Here is a 22,345-nt window from a genome sequence, read left to right as displayed (position 1 = left end):
GTATAGACATTTCAAAAAGAGTCAGGAAGATGTTGAAGATGATGACTGTCTGGTTGCCCTAGCACATCAGTTATTGATGACAATGTGGAAAAAGTAAAAAAAAATTTGATTCTGGAAAATCACCATCAGCTAGGTTGCTAATGATGTTGGCATCTACCTTGGCTTATGCCAAACGATTTTTTTACTTTTTTAATTTTTTAAAAAATGTTTCGGGCGTGAAACGTGTAGCAGCAAAGTGTGTTCGGAATTGTTGAATTTTGATCAAAAATGACATTGTGTAGACATAGCTCAGGAATTGCAGAATGAAGTTGACAATGATCCAGAACTTCTACTGAAAGTTATAACAACTGACAGAACATATATGGGCATGATGTCGAAACCAAGACCCAACTGTCCCAATGGAAACTGCCTGAAGAGTCAATACCAAAACAATGCAACAAGTTTGATCACATGTGAAGGTTCTTCACGCTGTTTTCTTCGATTACAGTGGGATAGTGTGTCATTAGTTTCTACCTTAAGGTTGTATGGTTAGTAAGGAATATTACCTGGGAGTGCTGTTTGCCTGAAGCAATTTGAAGAAAACAACCGGAGCTGTGGCAAAACCAGTCTTGGAAATTGCATCACAATAATGCTCCCGCTCGTACCTCAATGCTTGTTCAACCCACAATTATGCCAAGAAAAAACAAACTGCATGTAGTAGTGAGCATGATCCCCAAGGATAGATTGATACTTGTGTTGATCCATTGTGCCTTCCAGAATGATGAGATAACCCAGGAAATGCCCTCCAACCTGGACCCTTCCCACAATTGTTGCAGGGTATTTGCTTTCAGACATTTCACACTGCACACTCCAATGACTGTCTCTCTGAGGGAACATAAAAGATGTTATCAGCAGTCAGCATGTGCGCATGAACCAGCTGTCTGCTGTGGAGACCTGTACACACAAACATTCGCTGGATGGTCATTGCCGAATTCTAGTCCCCAACACAATTAAATTTCTGTCTCCATTAACTGCCTAGATAATTTCCTTTACCTCATTATTTTTCTTTCAATCTCTTCATATGAGTGGCTAGTTCGCATATAAACTTCTACTACAGTGATGGGTTTTGGCTTTGTGTCTGTTTTGGATACTAGTATGTGTTCACTATGTTGTTCATAGTAGCTTATGTGTATTCCTGCTTTCTTATTCACTATTTGGCCTATTCCTGCCCCACACTTCAGTAATTCCTACTACAACTAACTTCACCATATCCCATTTCGCTTTTTCAGTTCTCTAATGTACCCATCTAATTAAGGGATCTAGCATTCCAGACTCCAATCTGTAGAATGCCAGACCCCAATGAAGACTCTTCCTGCGTAGCCCCTAACTGGATATCTGAATGGGGGCTATTTTATGTCTGTAGTATTTTACTGAAAAGGACGCCATAATCATAAATCCATACAGTAAGTCTGCATGCCCTTGGGGAAAAAAATTACTGCTATATTTTCGAATTGGTTTCACTGTTCGCAGAATCAGCACAGCAAGGCCATGTTGGCTAATGTTACAAGGCCACATCGGTCAATCATCCTGACTGTTGCTCCTGCAACTACCGAAAAGGCTGCTGCCACTCTTCTGGCCATGGGTTAGTCTGGCCTTTCTACAGATAGCCCTCAAATGTTATAGCACCTGTGATACTGCAATCTGTGTTGTTGGAGCACTCAAGCCAACTTACCTAGGCAAGTGCTGTAGCTCATGGGACGTGAATTGATGTATTACTCTATTAACTGGCTGTTTAGATCAAGGAGGCTTATCATTGGGCGATGATGGGTGAACATTAACATGAGTTCTGTTTTGTTATGCTGAAGTTACTCGAGATGAAGTGCTGGTGAAATTAAGAGGTAGTCCAAAAATATGTTCCATTACAGTATGCATTTTGAGCAATGTGAGGTTGAGTGAAAATAATGTGAAATGACTGGTTGCATTATCTTATAGCTACAGTGTCAGTATTGTGTACCCTTAAGAGATAAGTTTTATTTAAGAAGAAAATATGCTTGTATCAAATTTTTCAAAGTTGAACATTTTTTTGCAGTGATTCTTAATTTGTTGTAGATGGCACAGTGTTTTGGCAGGAATACGCCATGATCAAGATGTTTTGGATCGCACTGGTTGGGATAAACTACCACATGATGCTCTCAGACTGAATGTTCTGATGTTTGGATTTGACTCATTGTCTCACAATATGTTCATCAGAAAAATGCCACAGTCTTATAAGTTTCTTACTGAAAACCTGAATGCAATTGAACTACACGGATATAATATTGTTGGAGATGGAACACCACAAGCACTCATCCCTATTCTTACAGGTATTTGTAGTGAAGCACCTTCTATCATAGTAATTAAAGCTGCCTTTCTAACTTTTGCAATATGTGAAATATGACTTGTGTTTTAAGAAGCTTATACAACATCAGTATAACATTTTTGATCGTTTGTGTATGAATGTTTGAAGTCCCAGTCCATTTATATCTCCACCATACAAACATACACACTTTCTCTCTCTCTCTCTCTCTCTCTCTCTCTCTCTCTCTCTCACACACACACACACACACACACACACACACACACACACACACATACACACAAAGACAATTAGGTAAATCTCCTGACATTAACTGCTTTGAAAGGTGGAAACCAGGAACACTTTGCTGCTACAGTTAATCGTATCATAATTTGGACATTTTCAGAGAATGCAAAGTTGATAGTATTTATCAGAAAATTGGCAGTCAGTCACTGGAATCGTTCAAAACCTTCAGATCTCAATGAGCTCCTCTCCAGAACAGTTTAATATTGAACAATTGTTAAATTCTACCATGGGAACGCAGACCCCATTTTAAGATTTTTGAAATAATCCTAACAAATTGTAATTCATATATGAAACAGGTTGTTTACAAAACGCTTGTTTGCCCAGATCTTGAGCATCATTCATCAGTCTGGACTCTTCTCAATGTAGATTAATGGATGAGAGAACAAAGATTCACAGAATATCTACACAGTTCATGACTAGTTTATTTATTGAGCATAAGAGTGTTACATCAATGCTCAACAAACTGTGTGGGATACTTTACACCAAAGACATTGCTCATCACAGATATCTTTACCCATAAAGGTCAAAAAGTCCAGAGCGAGTCATGAAACACACTATTTCCTGTGACATAAATTAATTGCCAGGTGGTGCTAAGTATAACAAAATAAAAATAAGAAGAAAAGTATAGTACAAAGAAAAATTTTGTTGAGAAAACTAATAAATTATGAGATGGAATTGCTGCCAATACTTATTTTCAGCAGGTGTAAAGTGTAGCAGTGCTTCCTCCTTCCTCTTTGCCTATGCCTGTCCTCACTACAGGTGGGATCCTCTTATCCTAGTGTCTGGGTGATCTGCTCTTCCTTTTAAACATTTTCCAAAGTATCCTGCTCTCCTCTCAGAGGAAAGAACTAATATTTCTGGAAGCTAGGAAGTCTCTTGTAATTTATTAGCAAAGAAATAATGTTAGAAAAAATTTGACTGTGTATTGCAATCCACCTCCAAATGGGGATCACACGAATACCAATTAACATTACAATAACTTTTTACTTTGAATGCCAAGCAGCAAAACTGTCAATCGTCATCATTCTTGTGAGGCCTTATTCCCGCGGCAATGCGGGGTCGGCCTTGTCACTATTGATTTGGCAGTGTTAGTGGCAGAGGGTGGCCGGATACCCTTACTGCCACCACCCCGAACCCCCTGGGATAGAATTAGTGTACCCCAGCTGTCTGCGTCTAGTGTAAGACATGGGATAATGTGAACATGTTTCAAATGTTTGCGAGGGTAGCTGAGAGCGCTAATGCACTGCTTCCTTGACTCGGGTAGGCACGCTGGCCCCGGATCGAATCCGCCCAATGGATTAACAACAAGGGCTGATATGCCGGCCAGCCTGGATGTAACTGAGGCGGAACGTGGGGACCAGCTCGGTATTTACCTAGTGGGATGTGGAAAACTGCCCAAAAACCACATCCAGGCTGGCTGGCATACTGGCCCTTGTCGTTAATCCACCAGGCAGATTCGATCTGGAGCCGGCGCGCCTACCCGAGTCAAGGAAGCAGCGCATTATAGCTCAGCTAGCCTGGCGGGTAAGCAGCAAAACTGTCAATATATAACCACATATTATGTATACAGTACTGCTTCCTTGCATTTTTCTTGTAAACTTTGCTGTACATTCAATCATATGTGTGGTTCTGGAAATTCTCATTGCTGCCTGAACATGTGATGTTAATGGTTTTATGTGTGAAAGATATGAACCTCACTTAAGGTTGGACAGAGATGATGACTGAGCAAGATATACCCTTGCAACAAATTTTAAGAATTGAAGCATAGAAGTATTTTCATTTCCAAGTCAATGCATCTATTGCACTGGTTATCAGTTGAAAGTACCATTTATTTATCCAAATTCCGATCCAGTACTTCTACATATTCCAGTCAAGCCTATCAGTACCTCCAGTGGACTTGTATTTTGCAGTCAATATAGACTGCAGAATTTGAATATACTTTTTTCCAGACTTGATCCATCACTTGCCGAGGGTTGTTGGTTGCAGTGTCTCATGATTAAACACTATGTTTACACCTTACTGCCAATATTTCTGTTTTAGTGTTGAATCTGTAATCATGGGTTCCTCTTTCTTTATTCTTCACGTTACTCTCACTTTCAGTGGGGTAATTATTCATTCTGTTTATATGATAGGTTCCTGTTGTTCATCTGATGAAAACGTAAAAGAAGTTGTTGAAGTAGATTGTATGAAAAATCTGTATTTTGCTGTAAGGCAGTCATCTGCAGTACTGGTGAGGCACGAAGCCCCATAAACTGAAACTTCAGTAGGATCACACGTATTTCTTTTTCTTTTTTTTCTTTTTAGCAGAAACCACTTAAGGGAAAGCTCATGGCCATCTATCTGAGCCCAAATCTCACAATTAAAATGTTTCAGAAAGTGATGTCCATAGTACTGAACTAAACTGGTGTCCGAAATTAAAGTAACAAATGGAAAATTTGCAAGATTGTGTTTATTTTACCACAAAACAGTACAAACGGGTGACAGTAAAGTAGAAACAATGTAAAGAATACAGAACGTAAAAAACTGCAGTATGCATAACGGTAGACAAAAATGTTCTTCGTTTTTTCCAACTTAATAGATTTGCACACACATTCCTACAACTGGTCATGTGCTCAGTATGGGCGTGACCACCTCTGGTAGCAATACAGTCCTGAAAACGATGGGGCATGCTGTGAATGATATCGTAAATCTCACATTGAGGCAGTAACTCCCATTCTTCCTGGACAGCTGCTCGTAAGCCTTGGAGAGTGGTTGCTGACATGATCGAACCTGTCTCCCTAGTGCACTCGAGACATGCTCTATGGGATTCAAATCGGGGAAAGCAAGCAGTCCACGCCGTGAATGCAATATCTTCAGTTTTCAAGAAAACATCAGCTGCTCTTGCTCCATGAGATCGATCATTATCATCCAGCAATACGAAGCCTGGGCGTGCACCACCTCACAACCACCACACGAGGGCCCAAGACTTTGTCATGATACCTGATAGCAGTTACACCTTGCCAGTTCACCCGTACAATTTCTTGAGGAGGTGTTAATGTTGTCAACATAATCCTTGCCCACAACATTAGGGATCCTGCTCGATACTGGCCTCTTACCATAATGTTTGGGTCCCAAAATCATGTTCCACATTTCCTCCAGATGCAAATGCATCAAGAATCACTTTCCAGACCAAATTGGGACTCATCTCTGAGAAAAAGATTGACCCACTGTTAGACTGCCCATCTGGCATGTTGATGACTCCACTCTAGACGTTCCCTTCTGTGAAGACGCATCCGAGGAGCACGTACAGCAGGTCTCCAACAATAAAGGTGACTTTTCAAAGCCTTTTGTACACCATTTGTCTCGATATGACATATCCAGGAACTGTGATTGCTGTGTACAGATGCGAGCTAAGTTGGTGACCCTTCACTCATAGCTCCAGGCTGTGTTGGCTTGCGTCACACAGCTTGAGGCTGCTGCCAAGGGGCATCACTGTGGGGGGTCGGATGTGGGGATGTGAGGGACGTTGAGCACATCCCACGTGTCCCCCAGTCGGTCCACTGCCGTGGCTGCCTTGGGTACCGCCTGCACTGAGGTTGACCCCTCACCGGTGGTTGAGTGGGAGATCATTCCAAAGTTTGGCAGGCGGCAAAAGACTTTCTGAGGGGCGATTGTGGGGCCTCCCCCTGGTTCCTTTGACAAACAGGTTTTGGGTGTTATCTGTGGCTGACGAAGTCTCTAAACCAAATACCGTCGTCCACCCTGTTCCGAGGAAGCTTCTTGGGCTGCATGGTCTGGGCATTCACAGAGGATGGGTTTGATGATAGTTGGGAGCTCCAATGTTAGGCGCATAATGGGGCCCCATAGGAACGTGGCTGCCAAGGAGAGAAGGAAGAAGGAAGCCAGTGTGCACTCAGTGTGCATACTGGGAGTGGGGGATGAGTAATTCCGGATGTGGAAAGAGTGCTTCCGGATCCCATGAAGAGTACAGGGTGCAGCCAACTGCAGGTAGTGGCTCATGTCGGTACCAATGATGTGTGTCACTTTGGATCGGAGGAGATTCTATATGGTTTCGGGCGGCTAGCAGAAATTGTAAAGACTGCCAGTCATGCTTGTGAGATTATGATGGAGCTCACCATCTGCAGCATCATCGATAGAACCAACTGTGGCCCTTTGGTGCAGAGCCGAGTGCAGGGTCTGAATCAGAGGCTCAGGTGGTTCTGTGACAGTGTAGGCTGCAGATTCCTTGACTTGCACCATCGATCAGTGGGTTCCCGGGTTCTGCTTAATAGGTCAGGAGTCCACTACACACAGGAAGCCGCTACATGGGTAGCAGGGGCTGTGTGGTGTGGACTGGGCAAGTTTTTAGTTTAGAAGAGCTCAGGAAACCACAGAAAGGGTGTTCGTCTAAAAAGGGGCAAGAAAAGCACAGTAAGGTAGTTGTAGAAACGATCAGTATTGTAGTTATAAATTGTTGTAGCTGCATTGGGAAAGAACCAGAGCTCCAAGCCCTAATAGAAAGCACTGAAGCTCAAGTAGTTATAGGTACAGAAAGCTGGCTAAAGCCAGAAATAAGTTCAGCCAACATTTTTTTAAATGATCTAAGAGTGCTCAGAAAGGATAGATTAAATACAGTTGATGGTTGAGTATTTATTGCTGTCAGAAGTAGTTTACCTTGTAGTGTAATTGAAGTAGACAGTTGATACAAAATATTATGGGTAGAGGTTATTCTTGACAGTCGGACTAAGCTATTAATTGGATCGTTTTACCTACCCCCTCGAGTTGGAAATATAGTTGCTGAACAGTTCAAAGAAAACTTGAGTCTCATTTCAAATTGGTACCACACTCGTATAGTTATAGTCAGTGGTGACTGCAGTCTACTCTCAATATGCTGGAAAAATTACACATTAAAGCTGGCGGCAGGCATAAAACATCATCTGAAATTGTACTGACAAGGGAACCTCCCCATCGCGCCCCCCTCAGATTTAGTTATAAGTTGGCACAGTGGATAGGCCTTGAAAAACTGAACACAGATCAATCGAGAAAACAGGAAGAAGTTGTGTGGAACTACGAAAAAAATAAGCAAAATATACAAACTGAGTAGTCCATGCACGAGACAGGCAATATCAAGGAAAATGTGAGCTCAGGAGCGCCATGGTCCCGTGGTTAGCGTGAGTAGCTGCAGAGCGAGAGGTCCTTGGTTCAAGTCTTCCCTCGACTGAAAATTGTACTTTCTTTATTTTTACAAAGTTATGATCTGTCCGTTCGTTCATTGACGTCTCTGTTCACTGTAATAAGTTTAGTGTTTTGCGACCGCACCGCAGAACCGTGCGTTTAATAGACAAAAGGATGTGCCTCTCCAATCGGAACCGAAAACATTTGATCGCAAGGACATAGGTCAACCGATTCCTCCACAGGATAACACGTCTGATATATTTTATACGACACTGGTGACGGCATGTGCGTCACATGACAGGACTATGTTGTCGACCCACCTAACTTGTACACTTAGCGAATGGGTAAAAAGATTCTTCTACCTTGCCCAATTTAGGTTTCCTTGTGGATGTGATAATCACTCCCAAAAAAGTGATGAAAACATAAGAGTTTGTCACATAAACTGAAAATAAAAAATTAAACTTTTCATTCGAAGGAAGACTTGAACCTAGGACCTCTCATTCCGTAGCTGCTCTCACTAACCACACGACCACTCCCACTGTCCTTGATGTTTTCTATGTTCACATGAACTACTCAGTTTGTATATTGTACTTATTTTTTTCATAGTTCCTCACAACTTCTTCCTGTTTTCTCGATTGATCTGTGTTCAGTTTTTCAAGGCCTATCCACTGTGCCAACTTATAACTAAATCTGAGGGGGGTGCGATGGGGAGGTTTCCTTGTGAGTGTTTTATCACGACATTATTTTGAACAGTTAGTTCACGAGCCCACTCAAAACATAAATGGTTGTGAAAGCATACTTGACGTCTTAGCAACAAATAATCCTGAATAAATAGTAGGTATCGTGACGAATACAGGGAATAGCAACCACAAGGTAGTTGCTGCTAGGCTGAATACCATAACACCTACAACTATCAAAAAGAAATGCAAAGTATATCTATTTAAAAAAGCTGATAAAAATACTCTTAAGGCCTTTTTAAAAGACAGTCTTCACTCCCTCCGATCTTATCGGTGTAAGCATAGAAAAGATGTGGAATGATTTCAAAGATATAGTATTGACAGTAATTGAGAGATGTATACCATATAAATTAATAAGTGATGGTACTGATCCCCCATGGTACACAAAGCAGATCAGATTGCTGTTGCAGAAGCATCGAAAAAAGCACGCCAAATTGAAAAGAACGCAAAATCGCCATGATTGGCAAAGGTTTGCAGAAGTTCGAAATATAGCACATACTTCAATGTGAAATGCTTTTAATAATTTCCACAATGAAACTCTGTCTCGGAATCTAGCAGAAAACCCAAGGAGATTCTGGTCATACATAAAGCACACCAATGGCAAGACGCAATCAATACCTTCACTGTGCGATAACAACGATGCAAGTCACTGATGACGGTGCCACTAAAGCAGAGTTATTAAACACAGTTTTCTGAAACTCCTTCACCAAACAAGATGGAGTAAATATTTCTGAATTCCCGTCAGGAACAACTGCCAAGGTGAGAAACATAGAAGTAGATATCCTCGGTGTAGCAAAGCAGCTTAAATCACTTAATAAAAGCAAGGCTTCTGGTCCAGATTGCATACCAGTCAGGTTCCTTTTAGAGTACGCTGATACAATAGCTCCATATTTAGCAATTATATACAGCTGCTCAATCACAGAAAGAAATGTACCTAAAGACTGGAAAATTCCTCAAGTCACACCAATACCCAAAAAGGGAAGTAGGAGTAATCCGCTAAATTACAGGCCCATATTACTAATGTCGATTTGCAGTAGGGTTTTGGAATATATACTGTTTTCGAACAGTATGAATTACCTTAAGTAAAATGATTTACTGACACATAGTCAGCACAGATTCAGAAAATATCATTCTTGTGAAACACAACTAGCTCTTTATACTCATGAAGTAATGAGTGCTATCGACAAGGGATGCCAAATTGATTCCATATTTTTACATTTCCAGAAGGCTTTAGACATCATTCCTCACATGCGACTTCTAACCAAACTGTGTACCTATGGAATATTGCCTCAGTTGTGCGACTAGATTCATGATTTCCTGTCAGGAAGGTCATTGTTTATAGTAATAAGACAGAAAGTCATTGAGTAGAACAAATAATATCCGGTGTTCCCAAAGAAAGTGTTATAGGCCCTCTTTTGTTCCTGATCTATATTAACGACATAGGAGACAATCAGAGTAGCCATCTTAGATAGTTTATAGATGATACTGTCATTTACCATCTTGTAAAGTCATCAGATGATCAAAATGAATTGCAAAATGATTTAGATAAGATATCTGTATGGTGCAAAAAGTGGAAATTGACCCTGATTAATGAAAAGTGTGAAGCTATTGACATGAGTACTAAAAGAAATCCACTGAATTTCGAAGGCCATAAATTCAACTAAATACTTGACAAATTACAATTACAAATAACCTAAATTGGAACTATCAATAGATAACATTGTGGGTAGAGCAAACCAAAGAATGCGAATCATTGGCAGAACACTTAGATGGTGCAACAGGTCTACGAAATAGACTGCTTGCATCACACTTGTCCACTGTATTCTGGAGTATTGCTGTGCAGTGTGGTATCTGCATCAGGTGGGACTGATGGACGACATCAAAAAAGTTCAAAGAAGGGCAGCTCATTTTGTATTATCGCAAAATAGAGAAAATAGTGTCACGGATGCGATGTGTGAATTGGAGCGGCAATCATTAAAACACCCCCCCCCCCCACCCCCCCCATGGACCTTGCCGTTGGTGAGGAGGCTTGCGTGCCTCAATGATACAGAGGTGGCCGTACCGTAGGTGCAACCACAATGGAGGGGTATCTGTTGAGAGGCCAGACAAATGTGTGGTTCCTGAAGAGGGGCAGCAACCTTCTCAGTAGTTGGAGGGGCAACAGTCTGGATGATTGACTGATCTGGCCTTGTAACATTAACCAAAACGGCCTTGCTGTTGTGGTACTGCGAACGGCTGAAAGCAAGGGGAAACTACAGCCGTAATTTTTCCCGAGGGCATGCAGCTTTACTGTATGGTTAAATGATGATGGCGTCCTCTTGGGTAAAATATTCCGGAGGTAAAATAGTCCCCCATTCGGATCTCCGGGCGGGGACTACTCAAGAGGACGTCATTATCAGGAGAAAGAAAACTGGCATTCTACGGATCGGAGTGTGGAATGTCAGATCCCTTAATTGGGCAGGTAGGTTAGAAAATTTAAAAAGGGAAATGGACAGGTTAAAGTTAGATGTAGTGGGGGGTAATGCAGGAGTAGGTTTAATAATGAATTAAAAAATAGGTATGCAGGTAAGCTACTACAAACAGCATAGTGAATTCATTATTGTGGCTAAGATAGATACGAAGCTCACGCCTACCACAGTAGTACAAGTTTATATGCCAACTAGCTCCGCTGATGATGAAGAGATTGATGAAATGTATGATGAGATAAAAGAAATTATTCACATAGTGAAGGAAGACAAAAATTTAATAGTCATGGGTGACTGGAACTCGACAGTAGGAAATGGAAGAGAAGGAAACGTAGTAGGTGAATATGGAATGGGAGTAAGGAATGAAAGAGGAAGCTGCCTGGTAGAATTTTGCACAGAGCACAACTTAATCATAGCTAACACTTGGTTCAAGAATCGTGAAAGGAGGCTGTATACATGGAAGAAGCCTGGAGATACTGGAAGGTATCAGATAGATTATATAATGGTAAGACAGAGATTTAGGAACCAGGTTTTAAACTGTAGGATATTTCCAGGGGCAGATATGGACTCTGACCACAATCTATTGGTTATGAACTGTAGATTAAAACTGAAGAAATTGCAAAAGGATGAGAATTTAAGGAGATGGGACATGGATAAACTGACTAAACCAGAGGTTGTACAGAGTTTCAGGGAGAGCATAAGGGAACAATTGACAGGAATGGGGGAAAGAAATACAGTAGAAGGCGAATGGGTAGCTCTGAGGGATGAAGTAGTGAAGGCAGCAGAGGATCAAGTAGGTAAAAGGACGAGTGTTTGTAGAAATCCTTGGGTAACAGAAAAAATATTGAATTTAATTGATGAAAGGAGAAAATATAAAAATGCAGTAAATGAAGCAGGCAAAAAGGAATACAAATGTCTCAAAAATGAGATCGACAGGAAGTGCAAAATGGCTAAGCAGGCATGGCAAGAGGACAAATGTAAGGACGTCGAGGCTTATCTCACTAGGGGTAAGATAGATACAGCCTACAGGAAAATTAAAGAGACCTTTGGAGAAAAGAGAGCCACTTGTATGAGTATCAAGAGCTCAGATGGAAACCCAGTTCTAAGCAAAGAAGGCAAAGCAGAAAGGTGGAAGGAGTATATAGAGGGTCTATACAAGGGCGATGTACTTGAGGACAATATTATGGAAATGGAAGAGGATGTAGATGAAGATGAAATGCGAGATATGATACTGCGTGAAGAGTTTGACAGAGCACTGAAAGACCTCAGTCGAAACAAGGCCCCGGGAGTAGACAACATTCCATTAGAACTACTGACGGCCTTGGGAGAGCCAGTCCTGACAAAACTCTACCATCTGGTGAGCGAGATGTATGAAACAGGCGAAATACCCCCAGACTTCAAGAAGAATATAATAATTCCAATCCCAAAGAAAGCAGGTGTTGACAGATGTGAAAATTACCGAACTATCAGTTTAATAAGTCACAGCTGCAAAATACTAACGCGAATTCTTTACAGATGATTGGAAAAACTGGTAGAAGCCGACCTCGGGGAAAATCAGTTCGGATTCCGCAGAAATACTGAAACACGTGAGGCAATACTGACCCTACGACTTATCTTAGAAAGTAGATTAAGGCAAGGCAAACCTACATTTCTAGCATTTGTAGACTTAGAGAAAGCCTTTGACAATGTTGACTGGAATACTCTCTTTCAAATTCTAAAGTTGGTAGGGGTAAAATACAGGGAGTGAAAGGATATTTACAATTTGTACAGAAACCAGATGGCAGTTATAAGAGTCGAGGGGCATGAAAGGGAAGCAGTGGTTGGGAAGGGAGTAAGACAGGGTTGTAGCCTCTCCCCGGTGTTATTCAATCTGTATATTGAGCAAGCAGTAAAGGAAACAAAAGAAAAATTTGGAGTAGGTATTAAAATCCAGGGAGAAGAAATAAAAACTTTGAGGTTCGCCGATGACATTGTAATTCTGTCAGAGACAGCAAAGGACTTGGAAGAGCAGTAGTACGGAATGGACAGTGTCTTGAAAGGAGGATATAAGATGAACATCAACAAAAGCAAAACAAATATAATGGAATGTAGTCTAATTAAGTCGGGTGATGCTGAGGGTATTAGATTAGGAAATGAGACACTTAAAGTAGTAAAGGAGTTTTGCTATTTGGGGAGCAAAATAACTGATGATGATGATCAAAGTAGAGAGGATATAAAATGTAGACTGGCAATGGCAAAGAAAGCGTTTCTGAAGAAGAGAAATTTGTTAACATCGAGTATAGATTTAATTGTCAGGAAGTCTTTTCTGGAAGTATTTGTATGGAGTGTAGCCATGTATCGAAGTGAAACATGGACAGTAAATAGTTTGGACAAGAAGAGAATAGAAGCTTTCGAAATATGGTGCTACAGAAGAATGTTGAAGATTAGGTGGGTAGATCACGTAACTAATGAGGAGGTATTGAATAGGATTGGGGAGAAGAGAAGTTTGTGGCACAACTTGACTAGAAGAAGGGATCGGTTGGTAGGACATGTCCTGAGGCATCAAGGGATCACAAATTTAGCATTGGAGGGCAGCGTGGAGGGTAAAAATCATAGAGGGAGACTAAGAGATGAATACACTAACCAGATTCAGAAGGATGTAGGTTGCAGTAGGTACTGTGAGATGAAGGAACTTGCACAGGATAGATTAGCATGGAGAGCTGCATCAAACCAGTCTCAGGACTGAAGACCACAACAACACAACAACATCATTAAAACAAAGGCATTTTTTGTTGCAACGGGATCTTCTCATGAAATTTCAACCACTAGTTTTCTCCTCCAATTGCGAAAACATTCTGTTGACACCCAACTACGTTGGGAGAAATGATCATCATGATAAAGTAAGAGTCAGGGCTCACACAGAAAAAATGAAGTGCTCATTTTACCCGTTCCAGAGTGCAACGGTAGAGAGACAGCTTGAAGGCGGTTCATTGAATCCTCTGCCAGGCACTTTATTGTGAATAGCAGAGTAATCACGTAGATGTATATGTAGGTGCTGCAAGATCACATCCCAGGTACAGTGCAGTACTAAGGCGGTACTGTCATGCCCTTACTTCCAAATAATGGTCCTCTCTTTCTGATATCACACAGGGTTGGCCCTGCCCTGTGCAGAATGTCTAGTAGGCATCATCTTTACGCTGTACTGCATCATTGGTGACTGTACACAAAGCGATTATGGATGTTGGACTACCCGGCAAACATTACCCCATTTGATAGGAGCCCTGACATCATCATACGTGTGGTTGTCCATTGACCAGAATGCCATTTTCTATGCAGAACACAACTGTACAGACATCTGTTGACAATTTGTATGATTATATGGTGAATTAGACACAAGACAGGGAAATAATGGTTCGTTGCTTTAATTTTGGACACCAGTGTATTTGCTAATTGCTGCTGAAGTATTCAGAGAATACTGTGAATTCCAAGAATTTGTTATGGAGCTGACTGATAAAGGAACAAATTTTGAAGAGATCGTCCTTTTGTTCAGCATCATTGAGATGAATTTTAAATAATTTGTAAATATCTGTTCCAACTCTTAAGTTTATGAACATGTCTTGTCTAGACATTTTCAGTATAGTTTGTCCTGAGGGGAGGGGAAAGGGGTGTACCATATGAAAAGCAATATTCTTAGGAACTTTTATGCACTCTTTGTGCTAGCTGCAAGCAGTAATTGTTCTTCTGGGAAGCAAGCTGAACACTTCACTGTGAACAGTGTGACTCAGCACTGTCATCAAACAAAATTGTCAAAGCATTTCAGGAGTCATCTTTACTTTTATGGCTGATTTCATTTTGTTTTTATACTGATCAATTGTTTCAGAATCGATGTAGCTATTACTGTGGGTAATATAGTAGTAGGAAAGCTCTGTTCAAAAGTAAATATTTTAGGAGTATGGGAGACCACTCACCAAAAAGCAAAAGCTTTGAGTCATCAACAGGCACACACAAAAAATAATGAAAACTTGCTAACTTTGAGAGTAAATGCATTCTCAAGCTAGAGTGCGCGTGCACGAGCGCCCACACACACATGCGTCCGTGCGTGCGCAAATGCGCGTGTACACACACACACACACACACACACACACACACACACACACACACGAGAGAGAGAGAGAGAGAGAGAGAGAGAGAGAGAGAGTGTGAGTGCAGCATCAATGGAGAAGACAATATGAGCAGGCCTCAGGCCATGCCCCTTCGAGTTTCCAGGTGCCACTGCTGCATGTTCTTGTTATAAGGACTTCCGCGTGTTCACTTTATTAATGTACATTACTGTAATGTTTTCAAAATATCCATTATTACTGAGTCTAAGCAGCCCGCCTAATCATCTGCAGCACTGGGGTGGACTTGTCAGGCAGCTGCTACTTTGTGGAAAAGTTGTTATTTGGCTGCTGTGTACTTGAAGCAATTCAGCCACTAAAGTATCAAACAGAACCACACACTAATTTAAACTGCCACAGATGGAGTTGATCCTTAATTAAAAAGAGTTTGTGGTTTATTTTTGTTAATTGTGTACTCTGATTTCTCTCCTTTGACCATGTACAATGAAAAAGTGCTTAAAACAAATGTGAAAACAATAATAAAGGATCGCAACATTGATGAAAACTGCTTATTTTTGTTGTCATCCTATAAATGGTAAAACAGTCATTGCAGGAAGCAAAACCCCCAAATGGGTTTTGTTGTAGTTCATGGTAACACATCTTCAAAAATATTACAAATATATGGTAATCAGGAACAAGGGCACATATGTAATAGCTCTCTGAAGCAGGGTATTTTCCCAGATAGACTGAAGTATGCCATTGTTAAACCATTGCATAAAAAAGGGGATACGTCTGATGTCAACAACTACTGCCCAATCTCTCTTCTGACTGCCTTATCCAAAATTCTTGAAAAAGTAATGCATTGTAGAGTAGCTTCACACGTTTGTGAAAATAAAGTTTTAACAAAATGTCAGTTTGGTTTCCAGAAGGGTTTTTCAACGGAAAATGCCATATATACTTTCAGTAATGAAATATTAAATGCTCTGAGTAATCGGAAGTCACCCGTTGGGATTTTTTGTGATCTATCAAAGGCTTTTGATTGTGTAAATCATGGAATACTTCTAGATAAGCTCAAGTACTGTGGTATGAATGGGACAGTGCTCAAATGGTTTAAATCATACCTAACTGGAAGAGAGCAGAAAGTTGAAATAAGCAGTTCACATAATATGCAAAAAACTGTTTATTTCTCAAACTGGGGAACAATCAAGAATGGGGTGCTGCAAGGTTCGGTCTTTGGTCCTCTGCTGTTCTTAATATATATTAATGACTTGCCATGCTATTTTCATGAAGATGCAAAGCTGGTACTTTTTGACGATGATACAAGTCTAGCTATCACACCCAACAGACAAGAATTAACTGGTGAAACTGTAAATGATGTTTTTCAGAAAATCATTAAGTGGTTCCCTGCAAATGGGCTGTCATTAAACTTTGACAAAACACAGTATATACAGTTCCACACAGTAAATGGAATGACACCATTAATAAATATAGACTTCGATCAGAAATCAGTAGCTAAGGTAGAATATTTAAAATTTCTAGGTTGAGGGGTTGAACTGGAAAAAACACACGGAGGATCTGCTGAAATGTTTGAGGTCAGCTACTTATGCTATTAGGGTCATTGCAAATTTTGGTGATATATATTTCAGTAAATTAGCTTACCACGCATATTTTCATTCTCTGCTTTTGTATGGCATCATATTCTGGGGTAACTCATCATTGAGTAAAAGAGTGTTCATCGCACAAAAACGTGTAATCAGAATAATTGCTGGAGCTCATCCAAGGTCATCCTGCAGACACTTATTTAAAGAGTTAGAGATCTCCACTGTAGCCTCACAATATATATATTCACTTATGAAATTTTTTATTAACAATCCGAACGAATTCAAAATTAATAGCAGTGTACATGACTACAACGCTAGGAGAAAGGATGATCTTCACTACTGAAGGTTAAATCTAACTTTGGCTCAGAAGGGGTTAAATTATGCTGCCACAAAAGTCTTTGATCACTTACCTAATAGCATCAAAAGTCTGACAGATAGCCATATAGCATTTAAAAGGAAATTAAAAGAATTTCTTAATGGCAACTCCTTATACTCATTAGATGAATTTTTGGATTTAGTAAATGAGTAATTTCCCCAACCCCCACAAAAAAAAAAAAAAAAAAAAATTAAGTGCCATGTAATATTTTGTGTAATGTAATATCTTGTATAGACGTCTTTTATTGACGTGACACGTTTCACATCATTGCGAAGTGTCGTGTTCATGATCTATGGAACAAGTACTAATCTAATGTAATAATACACACATATTAAATACACCAAAACCCATTTCACAAGATGTTTCAACACAATGCTTAGCGATAAGGTGGCAACTGCAGTTTGACAACCAACCTCTGTGTTTGCTTCTGATAGGACACACAACCTCAACTCAGTAGCATCTCTTGGTATAATCAATTGTTTACTGGTGTGCTGTTTACCAAATTGTTCTACAGCATGATCTCTTCTGAGCCCAAAAACAAAACTGCATTTTGATACTGCTCCTTGACTGGAAATTATTTGTTTTCACTCCCTATTCTGTTTGTTCCTGAATATACAGGGTGACCATTATTGAATTATATGAAAAAAACATAAATTAATTACAAATACAGCATGTACACTTTTTATTCAACATGTAAATGTCATCACAGATACTCAGATTTAGGTTATGACAAGTTTGATATGCGTGCCATCATTGGCGGTGATGTAGTGCAGACATATAGCAAAATTCTGCATGACCTGCTGAAGTGTCGGAACATCGATGCTGCTGATGACATCCTGAATGGCTGGTTTCAACTTAGCAATGGTTTTGGGGTTATTGCTGTACACCTTGTCTTTACTATCGCCCCACAAAAAGGAGTCACATGTGTTCAGGTCCAGAGAATACGGCAGCCAATAGAGGCCCATGCCAGTGGTCTCTGGTACCCCAGAGCCAGAATGCGATCCCCAGAGTGCTTGTCTAGGATATCAAACACACTACTGTTTTGATTCGGTCAAGCTCCATCTGGCATGAACCACATGTTGTCGAAATCAGAGTCACTTTGGATAATCATCTTCCAAAACCTTCACATACTGTTCAGTAGTCACCATGCCATCAGGGAATATTGCACTGATTATTCTGTAACTGGACACTGCACACCACACAGTCACACATTGAGGGTGAAGAGACTTCTCAATCATGAAATGCGGATTCTCAGTGCCCCAAATATGCCAATTTTGCTTATTAACGAACCCATCCAAATAAAAGTGGGCTTCTTCGCTAAACCAAACCATATTCACGTCAAAGTCTTGTTTGTCAATTCTGTGGACAATAGTGTTTGTGAAACACAAGTGCTGTCCCATGGGCCTGGGACTTAGTGTCTGAGGGGTTTGAATTTTGTATCGGAAGAGGTGCAGGTCTTCAACAACAAGTTTCCTGGGGCTTGTTTGAAACACAGTGCATGTCTTCTCCATGTTTTCAGGTAGAGTGGAGACTGACATTGCCAACACTGTCATCATGAACACTACTTGTTCTCTCAAACTTGTGAATCAAATTCTTGATTGTTGGTTGTCTTCAGCTTGAACTTGGTCGCAAACTTCCTTTGAGCCACAGTTGGGCATTTATTGCTCGCATAGTAGGCCTCCACAAGCGCTGTATGCTTAGGCATGTTTTACCATGACATTTTCACATGCAAACGGCTAGCAAAAAGAAGATGCACGCACATGTGCATCCTAATTCCCATCATGCCCTGTAGTCAACCATGAAGTTTGAAAATCCTAATGCAAACCATTCATAAATTATGACAACTTTATTTCATATAGTTCAATAATTGTTACCCTGTATGATAGTAGATCCACTTTGTAATTTCAATCATTATTTGGTTTCAAATATTTACACTTCCTATCAAATACCAATCCAACAGGTTTATTGGGTAGAAACACATTTTACTTTTAATAATTGTTAAGCTGCTTCAATACCGTATTTACTCGAATCTAAGCCGCACTTTTCTTCCGGTTTTTGTAATCCAAAAAACCGCCTGCAGCTTAGAATCGAGTGCAAAGCAAGCGGAAGTTCTGAAAAATGTTGGTAGGTGCCGCCACAACTAACTTCTGCCGTCGAATATATGCAGCGCTACACAGGCATGCTTTGTAGGCACAGAGATAAATACTGGCGACAAAACCTCTGCGTCAGTAAATAATTTTTTTTAAAAAAAGGTGGAAGACGAGCTTTTTTTTTTCTCCGCCCCGAGTTTCGACCACTGCATTTTCATACATTATCCAACGAAGTAAATACAAATTCCATATTGTTCATCTTCGAATTTAGTAGAATTTCAATGTACTACGAAAATCTGACTGGCAAGACTGTTGCTAATAGGAACCTGATGAAATGTGAATCACACGCAGTATTCTCTTCACCATAAGAATAATAGGAATATAAACATTTTGCCATGTATTCTTTCGTGTTTGCTGCTATCCCATTTAAATCCTGTCTGCCTAATAAACTACGAAACTAGAGTGAGACAACAGCAAACCCGGAAGAATATACGTATCATGTCATGTTTATATTCGTATTATTCTTATGCCTAATAGTGATACAGTCAGAAACGAAGCATGGCAACTGACTAGATTTTTAAATCTAAGATGACTAATTTCTGTGCAGAATTTTATGTACTAAAGAAATGGCTTAAATTCCCACCTTTTTGCAGTTTCTTCAGTTTTAATCTACAGGTCATAACCAATAGATTGTGGTCAGAGTCCACATCTGCCCCTGGAAATGTCTTACAATTTAAAACCTGGTTCCTAAATCTCTGTCTTACCATTATATAATCTATCTGATACCTTTTAGTATCTCCAGGGTTCTTCCATGTATACAACCTTCTTTCATGATTCTTAAACCAAGTGTTAGTTATGATTATGTTGTGCTCTGTGCAAAATTCTACCAGGCGGCTTCCTCTTTCATTTCTGTCCCCCAATCCATATTCACCTACTATGTTTCCTTCTCTCCCTTTTCCTACAGTCGAATTCCAGTCACCCATGACTATTAAATTTTCGTCTCCCTTCACAATCTGAATAATTTCTTTTATTTCATCATACATTTCTTCAATTTCTTCATCATCTGCAGAGCTAGTTGGCATATAAACTTGTACTACTGTAGTAGGTGTGGGCTTCGTGTCTATCTTGGCCACAATAATGCGTTCACTATGCTGTTTGTAGTAGCTTACCCGCATTCCTATTTTCCTATTCATTATTAAACCTACTCCTGCATTACCCCTATTTGATTTTGTGTTTATAACCCTGTAGTCACCTGACCAGAAGTCTTGTTCCTCCTGCCACCGAACTTCACTAATTCCCACTATATCTAACTTCAACCTATCCATTTCCATTTTTAAATTTTCTAACCTACCTGTCCGATTAAGGGATCTGACATTCCACGCTCCGATCCGTAGAACGCCAGTTTTCTTTCTCCTGATAACGACATCCTCTTGAGTAGTCCCCGCCCGGAGATCCGAATGGGGGACTATTTTACCTCCGGAATATTTTACCCAAGAGGACGCCATCATCATTTAATCATACAGTAAAGCTGCATGCCCTCGGGAAAAATTACGGCTGTAGTTTCCCCTTGCTTTCAGCCGTTCGCAGTACCAGCACAACAAGGCCGTTTTGGTTATTGTTACAAGGCCAGATCAGTCAATCATCCAGACTGTTGCCCTTGCAACTACTGAAAAGGCTGCTGCCCCTCTTCAGGAACCACACGTTTGTCTGGCCTCTCAACAGATACCCCTCTGTTGTGGTTGCACCTACGGTACGGCTATCTGTATCGCTGAGGCACGCAAGCCTCCCCACCAACGGCAAGGTCCATGGTTCATGGGGGGAAATTAAAGAGATCCTTGGAGAAAAGATAACAACTTGCGTGAATATCAAGAGCTCAGATGGAAATCCAGTAATAAGCAAAGGAGGGAAAGCAGAAAGGTGGAAGGAGTATATAGAGAGACTATACAAGGGCGATGTTCTTGAGGACAATATGATAGAAATGGAAGAGAATGTAGATGCAGACGAAATAGGAGATATGATGCTGCGTGAAGAGTTTGACAGAGCACTGAAGGACCTAAGTTGAAACAAGGCCCCAGGAGAAGACAACATCCCATTAGAACTAATGACAGCCTTGGGAGAGCCAGGCCTAACAAAACTCTACCATATAGTGAGCAAGATGTATGAGACAGGCGAAATACCCTCAGGCTTCAAGAAGAATATAATAATTCCAATCCCAAAGAAAGCAGGTGTTGACAGATGTGAAAATTACGAAACTATCAGTTTAATAAGCCACGGCTGCGAAATACTAACACGAATTCTTTACAGACAAATGGAAAAACTGGTAGAAGCCGACCTCGGGGAAGATCAGTTTGGATTCCGTAGAAATGTTGGAACACGTGAGGCAACACTGACCTTACAACTTTTCTTAGAAAATAGATTAAGGAGAGGCAAACCTACATTTCTAGCATTTGTAGACTTAGAGAAAGCTTTTGACAATGTTGTCTGGAATACTCTCTTTCAAATTCTGAACGTGGCAGGAGTAAAATACAGGGAGCGAAAGGCTATTTACAATTTGTACAGAAACCAGAAGGTAGTTATAGGAGTCGAGGGGAATGAAAGGGAAGCCATGGTTGGGAAGGGAGTGAGACAGGGTTGTAGCCTATCCCCGATGTTATTCAATCTGTATATTGAGCAAGCAGTAAAGGAAACAAAAGAAAAATTTGGAGTATGGATCAAAATCCATGGAGAAGAAATAAAAACTTTGAGGTTTTGCCGATGACATTGTAATATTGTCAGAGACAGCAAAGGACCTGGAGGAGCAGTTGAATGGAATGGACAGTATCTTGAAAGGAGGATATAAGATGAACATCAACAGAAGCAAAACGAGAATAATGGAATGTAGTCGAATTAAATCGGGTGATACTGTGGGAATTAGCTTAGGAAATGAGAGGCTTAAAGTATTAAATGAGTTTTGCTATTTGGGGAGCTAAATAACTGATGATGGTCGAAGTAGAGAGAATATAAAATGTAGACTGGCAATGGCAAGGAAAGCGTTTCTGAAGAAGAGAAAGTTGTTAACATCAAGTATAGATTTAAGTGTCAGGAAGTCGTTTCTGAAAGTATATGTATGGAGTGTAGCCATGTATGGAAGTGAAACATGGACGATAAATAGTTTGGACAAGAAGAGAAGAGAAGCTTTCAAAATATGGTGCTACAGTAGAATGCTAAAGATTAGATTGGTAGATCA

The 22,345-nt window shown here is 40.4% G+C and overlaps 1 protein-coding gene across 3 annotated transcripts in view; it reads left to right on the top strand.

The window, feature by feature from the left end:
• The window catches only part of LOC124777213, a 482,077-nt gene that overhangs the window by 333,732 nt on the left and 126,000 nt on the right, over positions 1 to 22,345 (top strand). For all 3 annotated transcript variants that reach the window (XM_047252529.1, XM_047252528.1, XM_047252531.1), the window contains one exon: positions 2,089 to 2,342. In XM_047252529.1, the coding sequence (XP_047108485.1) occupies positions 2,089 to 2,342 (254 nt within the window). The remainder of the gene's footprint in view (positions 1 to 2,088; positions 2,343 to 22,345) is intronic.

The sequence above is a fragment of the Schistocerca piceifrons genome, chromosome 2 (assembly GCF_021461385.2).
Source record: "Schistocerca piceifrons isolate TAMUIC-IGC-003096 chromosome 2, iqSchPice1.1, whole genome shotgun sequence".
In the NCBI taxonomy this organism is placed as follows: domain Eukaryota; kingdom Metazoa; phylum Arthropoda; class Insecta; order Orthoptera; family Acrididae; genus Schistocerca; species Schistocerca piceifrons.
This window is presented reverse-complemented; position numbering and strand designations above follow the sequence as displayed.